This window comes from Molothrus aeneus, chromosome 1 (genome assembly GCF_037042795.1).
Source record: "Molothrus aeneus isolate 106 chromosome 1, BPBGC_Maene_1.0, whole genome shotgun sequence".
In the NCBI taxonomy this organism is placed as follows: Eukaryota; Metazoa; Chordata; class Aves; order Passeriformes; family Icteridae; genus Molothrus; species Molothrus aeneus.
The window spans coordinates 104,957,052-104,968,670 of NC_089646.1; the positions used below are offsets into that span (position 1 = coordinate 104,957,052).

At 40.5% G+C, this 11,619-nt stretch overlaps 1 protein-coding gene across 1 annotated transcript; it reads right to left on the reverse strand.

Moving 5' to 3' along the window:
• Positions 1–2,558: 2,558 nt before the first annotated feature.
• TYMS (thymidylate synthetase) lies at positions 2,559–10,750 on the reverse strand. The gene is made up of 7 exons (XM_066546364.1): positions 10,564–10,750; positions 10,175–10,248; positions 8,757–8,931; positions 6,569–6,670; positions 5,194–5,369; positions 3,780–3,851; positions 2,559–2,888 (listed from the first exon to the last, which is right to left on the reverse strand). Exons 1-7 carry the CDS (start codon positions 10,733–10,735, stop codon positions 2,751–2,753), a joined length of 909 nt encoding a protein of 302 aa, XP_066402461.1. The 5' UTR covers positions 10,736–10,750; the 3' UTR covers positions 2,559–2,750.
• Between the last annotated feature and the right edge of the window lie 869 nt (positions 10,751–11,619).

Here is an 11,619-nt window from a genome sequence, read left to right on the forward strand (position 1 = left end):
ACTAATATTCTTTGTGGAACTGCAGTAAGGCAAATTTTGCAACGTACCATAACACGTCAGAAATAGAGTGGGTTACAAAACTCGTCTAAGAAGGTGGAATGTAGCAGACATTTGATCAAAGTGGTAAGACATTTCATTGCTATCTCTGAGTTGTTGAATGGCCCTTGGAAAGTGGAGAAATGATACAAGGATACATCTCTTGAAAGTATCAAGTAATGTCCCATGTTTTGTCTAAAATACTGCTCTGAATATGGCCTGTGGTCATAGCAGTCATCTTTGCAGCATGAGCAGTGTCCATATTCTGCAAATCAAAATTCCTTGAGTACCTCCTGTTTAGCTCCATATATTAAAATTATTTGAATATTCATATTTTTTCATGAAAGCCCCTAGAATTCTGATACCTACAAATTTTAAAATGTATTTTTATTTTTACTCACATTAAAGTGTGCTGTTGAAATGTTTTTTACATCTTTCTGATCTTTTGAGCACCGTAAACTTTCTTGGTCTTCAAGGTACAAGCTTTACTCCAACTGCTATTGGTAGTAAATTGTGCTGATAAAGGGAAACAGTGAAGTTGTAATTAATTCCTATACTAAAAACAAGGAACTCTTCCAGAGCTATAGAGACTGCTCTGCTTATGTATGCTATGTATGTTCATACACCTAACTCCTCTGCAATTTATGAAGAGAAGTAAATGATTCCCATTCTGAATTCTTCTCTTGGCTAGGTATTCCTGTCCTGGATAACCAGTGAGACTGCTAATTCCCACTAGTAAAGCCCTGAGGCCAGCTTTATTTCACATCCTGTCTGGCTACGCTTGCTAAAATGTCCTGCAGAATCCACCTTATCTGCAGTGTTACATAAAGTGGATTCCAGCAAAAGGAACTTTCCTAGCTAAGTGTAGGCAGAACTGTTAAGTGAATGTGCAGCTTAATCTGTTTCCTTGTACTTTAGAGGGCTGTAGGAACACTCAAGAATCTTTAATTTATAAAAGTGTGTGCATGGTAAGAAGTGGCTGACAACCTATAGCTGGGACATACCATGAATGGAAAGATAACACCTGGACCATCTGAAGTAGAATAGACTAGTGTGACTTTAGAATATCAGACTAGTAGAGCTGAGATGAAGTTTATTAGGAGGAGCATGTGGCAAAGCTCTCAAGTGTGGTAACTGCTGCTACTACCTGTGAGTTCAGGAATTTGAGAGAAGACCCAAGTGTGTGTTCTTACTGCAGGTTGGCTACTGAGCATCCATTTAATTCAGCCTCAGAAAAGGATGAGTTGAGGTTTGACCATTCCAAGCTTCTCACAGGATCTAAGCTGAAAGAGCTGTCTGATCATCTCTCTTCACAAATAATGCACTACAGTGTATATTAAGAACCTTTCTAATAAGCAGTGGTCGCTTTACATTTGGTGTGCTTACAACAGGAAGAGATTTTTTTTTGTGCAATCTTCTTGTGTTGGGCTAAATGTCAGGAAAGGAGAATCACTTTTTGTGCTACAAAAAAATTAGTCTCAATATCAGTGATCAGTAGAAGTAAAATGATTATAATGGCATATGCAAATAATTTGTATGAAGTATGATTTTCAAAGTTTTAATGAGTTTGGTTTAAGAAAGATTCAGCGGTCCTCTTATGCGGGCCCCTGAATGAAAGCTGATTATTATTAAATTCTTAGAATTACCTGAAATTGTACACTTTTCCAATATTTACCAGTTTATTGACTTTAAAATTTAATTCAAAAAATTACTATGCATTTTTTTACATGTTCAAATATGTACTGCCTATCCTATGAATATCAACCACGTAACTACTCACTATTAAATTGCTGAAGAGGAATTAAATGTGTTACTGCAGAAGGTACAAGGATAAGGAGACTTGAAAGCTGAATTCTGCTAGAATTTAATTCATGAACTCCATTGCTAAAAATACTATGATCTCTAGGTTTTACTGCTCCAGGCTGCAAAATTAGTCCATATGTTTGTGGGATCTGGTTTTAAATGATGACAGACAGCTGATTACTAATATTATCCGGTAACCTCTGTTTAACTGCAACTATCTTTGATTTATATCAAATTAGTAATTTATGTAGGGTTGAGGAATAAAAAAAAAAAAATTGCTGCTACAGAGACATTATGTAGAGATTGCAGTTCCAGCAAGGTTCCATTAAAATCTTATGTCTTCCTGATAGTTCATCTGTGAAGACTATGGGAAGTTTGTTTTTCCTGGCCAGATGTTACCCTCCAAGACATTTTGCTTTCCAACCCTTTTTTACTACTAACTATAAAAAACCACACCAGAATTAAATATGCATCATGCCTTCCAGAAGATTTTTTAAAAAAAGCTTTATTAAACATACACTCTTTAGAATATATTTAACAATTTCTTCCACCCTGAAGGAATCCTCAATCACACACAGAATTTCTTATTTTCAGCACCAAATCAAGCATGTAAGCCCATGCTACTCACACACAGTAGCTGAATGGTAACAGAAATAGCCACTGGCACCTGAAACAACGTGTAGAAAAGCAGCTCTCTAACAACTTAAAACTGGGTTAACATCTGCATGGCATATCAGGAATAATCACCTGTCCTGTACAACTACAGGGAGCAGCACTGGAAGCAAATCTGGTCTGTAACTATTTAACAATAAAGCAAATACCTTTTGAAGTATACAAAAGCCCCACCACTTCAGAGAAACTAAGTTGCTTAGGTACATTTCCACATTAATATTTAATGCTGGTTTATAGCATCAGACAGCCATCTCCATTTTAATAGGTGGATGAGGATTATAATCTTCAATCTGGAAGTCTTCTGCCTTGAAGTCGCTGATGTCTTTAATCTCACAAAGAATTCTGAGTTTGGGGAAAGGTCTTGGCTCCCTCTGAAGCTGAAATAAAAGCAAGCTTACTGTATAAAGCTAATACTTGAAAGCAGAGACTCTGTGTTCTCAATCTCAAATCAGATTACACTATGCTGGTTTTCCCTTCCCACCAAGAAGACTTACACTCAGAAAAAAAAAATTGAAGAAAATTCCAAGACACTTAGATAGAATCTACCTTAGTATTTTCACAGGGAGCAGTAGCATCAATTTCAGGTGAATTCCCTGATCATCCAAATGCACTGCAAGTACTTTCAGATGGCAAATAAATTCTGGTGGTTATAGATTATATTCGTTCCAGGGGAAATGAAATTGGAAAATCTGACCCAAACATGCAGCAAATATTCTACAGCTTCTCACTTCTCATTGTTAAGTCTGAATCAATAAATACTTCTCTGGATGGTTTTGAACCATACCAATAATGAGGACATTCAGTTCAAGCTTAGTCTAATCAAATCAAACACTGATTTTATCCTACTGCAACAAATTACTTCCTGAAGAAAATATAGCCTTTCTCAGCCAAATAGTATTACTGATTAATTCTGTGAATTTTAAGTGATCCTTTTCTGATATATTACAAAGACATTTTATTTTGTATTATTGGGACTAGGTGGAATTATGGAATTATTTTTGAAGTTAAAAGTGCAGATTCTGGCTCTCTAACTTGGTTTTAGAACAGTACACAGATGTACATTTCAATCATGCTTGTATTGTATTTCTGTTTGCAAACAGAAATGCAGTTGAACAGATGTTGAACAGTTGAACAGTTATTAGAACAGAAATGGGAAAAAAAGCCACAAAAATTAATATCTGCAAAAAGGATATTTAAAATATCAAGGTAATTGATATTTTAAATCAAGGCACTGTGGAAGATAATAGGATAGAGTACAAAGTACTTACTTGGACTTTTAGAGGTTCCACATGGTTCAGATATATGTGAGCATCTCCTAAGGTGTGTATGAACTCTCCAGGCTGAGAAGAATGAAGAATACATGTGGTTTTCAAACAGTCAGGTTCTAAGAAAGCAAAACATTACAATGCTTACAGTATTGATTCTCAGCACCTGGCTAGTGTGGAATTGCTGCTCCTTGAGAGATGTGAAGGGCACAAACTTCTCTGACTAATGCATAATTAATGGAAAATATAATGAAATTTCCACTAGCTTATCAAAACATTTATCTTTCAAATCCTGCTATGACAGTAGCTTTAGTAAATGAATGGAGCCATACTGATCTGCCCACTGACACAGAAACAGGTGCAGCAGTGACATCCAGCTTTTCCAGTCCACTTCTAGTAAGTACAACTCGCCAAAGCTGGCTTCAGAGCAGCTGCTTCAGCCACCACTAAACAGCAGTGGAGCTGTCAGGCACAGGCAAGCACCCAGAGCTTGCAGGTTCTTTGACTTAGCAACCCCTGAGCAATGGAATTTCACATGGGGAAGTTTCATCAGCTCTTTTACTGGCCTCTGACCAATGTTGATCAGCCCCCAGATGTGTTACACTGAAAACCACCAAAGCCATGAGAGGAAGTGGCTGAGAGGTGACAGCTGGACGTAACGTTAAACTTCACATTTTTTAGTAGCTTGGACTAATTTCTGTCGTTGCTGTGAAGTCTGATTTCTTCCCTATTGCCCTGTTTTAAGAAGTTCCACTTCATGTTGCTGGTGGCAGGAGGATTAGGCACTGAAGGCCTTTCTAGTATAATTTTTTACATGCCCTAAAGGAAAGGGGTTTTCCCTTATACAAGACCATCGTGCATTTAAGTTTCTCTGCCAAATTACAAAATACAGCTCTGAAGTCAGGGCAGGAGCTACTTGAGCACATATTACCACTCATCTACATGTAAGCATCTACAGTAAGGAATCAAAGAAATGCACAGCTGAAGTTAGATTAGTTATAGCTGGAAGTTAGATGGACAGATTATCCAAATTAGAACCTTGACAGCAACTGCTGAGCTACTGCTCACTTCAATAAACACACACTACAAAATCTCATCACTTGTATATTACTACCCCATGAGGACAAGCACTCAGTTGAGATTTCTAAGACTAGTGAACAGGTCAGTCTTGACAGATTCAAGGAATGAAAGAATTTTCTGCTTAACCTGAATTTTACAATTCTTACCTTGCTGATTCTAACTGCCCATACAAACCAGACGCAATTCACATAATTTCACAGGGCTCTCTTTACAAGCATTTCAGCAAGATTTCAAACAGTATGCTCATTCCAGTTTTTCTTGGACAAGACATGAAGAGCCTTATCTTTTAGTCCCTCATTTCTCAGACAAGAATAAATGAAATTATTAAATAGCCTACCTTCAGCCCTGTGACATGGGCAATCATGTATGTAAGCAGTGAATAGCTGGCAATATTAAAAGGCACTCCAAGTCCCATGTCTCCAGACCTCTGATAGAGTTGGCAAGACAATTCACCATTTAGAACATAGAACTGGCAAAGGGCATGGCATGGAGGCAAAGCCATCAGGGAAATATCTAGGAATTGAAGTACAGAAGGTGAGGTGGGGGAGAAAACAGTAACAGCATTAGTGTGTTATGAATGTAGAAGATGCAAAACTTAAACAACCATGTAATGACATACAGTAGAGTGCCAACTGCACTGCCATTCTGTTGCTTTTTCTCTTGTTTATAAGCACATGCTGCTCAAGCAATTAAGTCCGTGGCATGACAAGCTGTCTCCTGGGTTGTATGACCAGAAAGTCATAAACAGATATTCCACAGAACAGACTTATGCCATAATGTTGCACAGCAGTTTGTTTCTACTCACCTTGGTTAGGCAGCTGAATTCCCTAAAGGAAGACATTAAGACTAAAATTAAGCATATACCCTAAAGCAAATTCCAACTGCTGCATCTTACTCTCTTCCCATTGCAATGTGTTTGTTGAGATATAAAAGTAATGATAATTTAAAAAAAAGCAGAAACCAGAAGATCTGATGGTTTTTCTATGCTTAAAAAGTGCAGAGAGTAAAATTACAGCTTGGCAAGGAAAACTTTCACCAGATATTTTCTGAGAATGTTTAGCCTTGAAAATAACAGCAATAGCATGTGGCATACCCTTTTCACACAACAGTGGAAAATGCTGTGTGATTTTTTTGGAGCACAGGTCTATCACTGGTGAAAGTTAAACATTCTCTTGCAGTAGCTCTTGTTTAGAAGTCCCTACAGAGTGAATGGATATCTATGTATAAATAGACCCTATCATTTGTATGATACAGGTTCACCATATGATCCCATGTTCAAGGAAAAGATTACAACACAAATAATATTTTTGTTCTCTAGTTTTAAGGGTTAAGTTTACAAGAGATTACATGACTAAAAGCCAGACACATTGCTTTAATATAGTTTTTATGGTTTGGATTTTTTACCTTTTTAAAATAAGAGTTACTGTCTTGAATAGACTGTATGTCAAAGACACTGGTGTATCCCTCATTTTAACCAAGAGAGAAAAACTTTGAAGAAACGGTTCATTATTTTTGAGGTCTGAACATGAGGATAAAGTAGAAAGAGAATCAAGATTATAACTCCTGACCATTTTTACTGCACTCCTGGTAGTTTTATAAAGAATGAACAAGGACACCGAATGGAACTGACTGTTGACACGGGAACAGAACATAATTTAGCACACAGCAATATAATGTGCAACCCCATTCACTTTATGCCAGCTGTTGAATACCTTTGGGATTCCAAGCACACATCATGATTCTTCTGTCATCTGGATTGGTTTTGATCGTTTCAATCACTTTTTGCAACTGATCAACTCCTTGGTTGGAGTAATCTGAAGAAATAGAACAAATAAGATCTAAACCAGACAGATTCAAGCCATGATACTTTTTATCACCCAGCCCATGTCCCACTGAAAAGTGATACCCAAACGACAACCTCTGAAGATTTTATTGCAACTTTGAAACTGATCAATAAGTTGGCACCATCCAAACATAGACTGTTCTTGGTCCTTCTTAGGATGCTCCTAATTGTAAAATTGTAAAATTCTCATGATGATATTTCTGTGTGTCCCCTCAATTCTTTTGCGTGCTTTGAGTACCTTTAGCACCCACTGAAATAGGACCATTCCTATTTATTCCATTTTCAACCACTTGATTTAAGACCAACTAAAAATTCTGTATAATCACTAAACCCCAAGAAACAGAAGCTGCAATACAAAAAACTAGCAGGACAAATATTTTATCAGTCATGATGACTTGTTACCTAAATAGGACAAAAGCTGTACTGGAATGGACAAAATATTACAACCTAGTTAAGTCACAATATTTAGACTGATTTGCTTATTGCATTTCTGGATTAAAATGTCTTTCTAAACATTCAATTTGCATGCTACAGTGCTCCTTCTTATACAGAAAAAAAATTATGCCCAGACCAGTGTGCCAGCATTCTTTACATATTCAAAAGTAGAGAGTTTTTGACAGATGAATAAATGCATCCATCTAGCACTCTCAAGGTCATGTATGAAAACTAAATTTACATAGCATTTAGCTCCAGAAAGGAACCTTAATCATGTGTAGCACAGGATATTACATTTCACCCAATGACACAGGCTGAATTTTAGGCTCAATACCAGTTATAGAAGACATTTTCTGAAATTAACTGACTATTAGAATGGATTTCAGAATAAAAAAGTCATTAGTTGTTAATCATTGTTCTGACTCATGCCAGTCAATCAGCATGGCTGGTAACTACTTTTTTCTAATAACTCTTTGCAGCAACACCAAATTATGGTTACAGGGAGACCCAAGCTGGCAAACAAGGTAGTAATACGCAATTAGCATCTCAGGGAACTCTTCTGCCAGCAGTACCGTGCCAGAAGCCTTGTCAAATGGTTATGTTAATTCCTGAAGCCACTTACCTATCCATTAGTAATGCAACTTAAGGAAATCTGTTTGTGAGGAAAACTATGGGAATTTATCTTGTTCTTTTTTTCCATGCTATGTTGTGCCTTAGACTTTTTAAGATGAGAAACTGTAAGTTTTCAGATTTGCCAGTTCACAATTTGCATCATTTGTGTTACCATAAAAATGTATTCTGCCAGTGCCAACATGCCAATACTAAGTCTAATATCAGCAATTCATGTGAGCTGCAATTTGAGGCTGTATTGAAAACAAAACAAAAAACCAAGAAACCTCACCTAGATAACTAACCATGTTGTTAATCCACGTTAAAAAAGAATCCCACCAGATAGTGACAATCTGATTTTTGATACCTTTTTCTTAATGGCAAAAGCATTTTCTATAACCTCTCTTTCAGAGACTTGGAAAAGAGGAATCAATACATTTGAGAGTCAGTTTAATAAACCACTGAAAATACCAACAGGTACTGCATCACATCACAACTTGTCACAGCTGTTCTGCCCACAGCATCATCAGCTGTGGAAACACCCTACTTTGTTCCAGATGCAGAACGGAAAAATCTTTCTCTTCACTGCCACCAGTGAATGCAGTATACTGATGCCAGTTCTTCCCAGCACAACAATTTCATGGACCCTGCACTAGTATACAGAGATGGCAGCCTGTGTTCTGTTGTCAAATGGAGCTAGCTCGGGTTTCTGGACTGCAGCACACACATCCTTCCAGCTATCAGCACCCACATCTACTCTAGGTAACAGAGTAACAGTGTGTGCCTTGTGACTCATCTGTTCCACAAATACCAAACTATAGTATACAAAACTACATCTTTCAGGATAATTTAAGATTGAGTAAAGAAGTTAAATTAACTCTCTCAAACACTCTTTATTCTGGCTATCAGCTTGCTCTGTATGGTTAAGAACATTCCATTCCACACAGGCTTCTGGAAGTGATGTGTCACAGCTGTCTCACTGAGCACTCAAGACTGTATTTGAATGTGATTACCTGTATGCATATCTTTGTATTCTGCTCCAAAATGCCTCCACTGGAAACCATACACTGGTCCCAAATCACCCTCCTCTCTGGTGCTGAAACCCTGCTTATCCAGGAACTCACGTGACCCATTAGCATCCCAAATCTTCACACCTTTTGCAGAGAGCTCTTTGGCATTTGTAGAACCCTACAAAACACAGTGAGAAGTCTGCATCCTAACTCCAACACAGAGGGCATGATTTAGAACAGTTGTATTAAGTTTGCTAGTCCACAGTATTTCTCCACTCATAAAGGATGAACAGTGTAATTATTGTACTGCATGAGGTCCTTGCACACGGACAGAACTAAACTTGTGAGCAACACACTGGGATGGAGTTTGAAGTGCCATGCTGCTGTTGTTTAACTCGGGATTCTCACACTTTGTGAATGCACAAACAGCCTCAAGTTCAGCTGTGGAATGTCATTTCATATTTGCAATGAACAAGATGTTACTTTACAGATTGATGAAAATAGGCTAACAAAAGATGTATGGCCTAGGCACGGCCTTTTCCAAGCCACCTATAATAAGCTTAAGGTCTTAAAAATCCTTTTGTTAAAATGAAAAAAATGAGAAAATAACCCAGAAAAATGTCACTGAATCCTGTAAGATGTCCAAATCAGCACACTCAAAAATCCAACACAGAAATTATGCTGGTTTGGGGAGTGTCTAGTCTTTTACATAAAAAAACAAACAATCCCCCCCCCACCGCCAAAACAAACAAAAACAAAACCAAACAAAACTAAAAGCTTTTAAAAAATCAATTTGTATTTGAGTCCTGCTATCTAGCAAATGCTTATGTAAATTCTCCCATACTTGCACAATATCACAACAGAGAAAGCAACACTTACATTGTAATGAACTAACTATAGTTGAATTTTATTATACTAGGTACAGCTATTTGCTCTATTAGATCTCATTTTTTTGCTATTAAAAAGTCTAGCATTTACATCAGTCTTACTTCACCTGTGGTTCCATACTGCTTGTTTCTGTTCAAATCAAGCTACCTCAATATTAAAAAGCAGATCATTAAATTGCTTACTAGCTGTCTCATATTATTATTTCTGATTAAAACACAAAGAAAAGAGACTGCATTAGACTTTACAGCTGTGGAGTATCTTCAAATTAGTCCAAGCCCTCACTATTTCAAATTTTCTCTCTTAAGAAGAAAAGAAACTGTTCTGATTGCACTGGTAGCAATAGTCTGTACTAAATAGCAGAATGTCTTGAAGATAATGGCCTTCCATGTGTGGTCACAGTATTAGGGAGTTGCACTTGTGTAATAGGAATAGAAGCATCTGGAGTTACCCAAATGCCTTAATCCACTGCCCAGCAGTTGGTTCTGTTTATGCCACTCTCAGGCCCACCACCCAGAGACCCCCAAATAGCGAACCTTGATGAACCACAGCAGCTCCTCCAGCACTCCCTTCCAGAACACCCTCTTCGTTGTCAGCAGTGGAAACTGATCTGGAAAAGAGTTCCACAGTGTCAGCGGGGACCAGCCATTGCCAGGGTGAACAGACTTTCCCCACACAGAGCGCAATGCCACCGCCTGACATTGTGAGGGTGGGATATGAAATAAGGAGTTAGGACGTGTAGCTCCCATGGTCAGAACCCTCTGGGAGGTGGGAGGGAGTGGGACAGGCCCGGCGTGTGAGACCCCCACACTCAGCGCGGCTCAGGGCAGGGGCAGGGAGCAGGGACAGGGAGCAGGCAGCAGGAGCAGGGGCAGGAGCACGGGGAGGGAGCAAGCTCAGGGGCCGGGGTCCCGGCGGTGCCCACCTCTGAGGCTGTACCGCGCCTGCATGCCGAACACGGAGATGGTGCCGGTGCCGGTGCGATCCTCTCTCCGGTGGCCGTGCTGCAGGATGTGCCGCACCTGCTGCAGGTACTGCTGCTCGCCGGGCTCCGGGCAGGCGGCGGAGCCGCTCAGCAGCTCCCCGTCGGTGGGCATGGCTGGCGAGCGGCTTCTGAGCTCCGGATGCGCTCCTCTCCCGAGCCCGCCAAAGCCCGGAGTTCCCGCCAAAGCAAGCTCGGAGTTCCCGCCAAACGGTGCCGAGGGGCGGGCGGGGCGGAGCGGCACCACCGCCACCTCCTCCTTCGGCCGCCCCCTTCCCTCTCCCCCTCCCTTTCCACTTCCAGTCCCCGAGGGTCCTCGGCGCAGCCGTATCCGCCGCCGCCCGCCTGCTGTGGTCCTGCACGGAGCTGCTCCCCCATGAGGGAGGGCTGGCCCGAGCCAGTGCCCCGAACCACACCGGCTCCTTTAGGGTGGATATCAGGAAGAGTTCCTTCACAGAGAGGTTGATCACATATCAGAATGGGCTGCCCTGGGGGGTGGTGGAGCCCCCGTCCCTGGAGGTGTTTGAGGAAAGAGGTGGTGGCACGTAGTGCCGTGTTCTAGCAGACAGGATGGTGTTCTGTCCAAGGTTGAACCCAGTGAGCTTAGATGAGCTTAAGCCTTTTTGTACTTGATTGACTGTGTGATTCTGTGACTTTGTTTTGCTCTAGTGGCACCATAAGCTCTCTCCAGGCTCATCCCGTGCTGGAAAGTCTTGTTGACATTGTCATCTTTCTCCCTCTCTCTGCAGCCTCAGGCACCCCATTTCGGAGCTGAACAAGACCAAAGCCTTCAGCTGGGCCTGGCAGGCCACACGCATCTGGCACTGGATCCCCCCAGCTGGGATATCCCAAAGCCCCTGTGCCAGCCTCCCTTGTCTCCCCTGCTGTGGTGGCCCTGCAGTGCCATGCCCCATGCACAGCTCACCTTCCACGTCCAGCAGTGTCACCCTGACCTGAGCTTCCAAAGCCATGTTCCTTTCATGCCATGTCATGTCATCA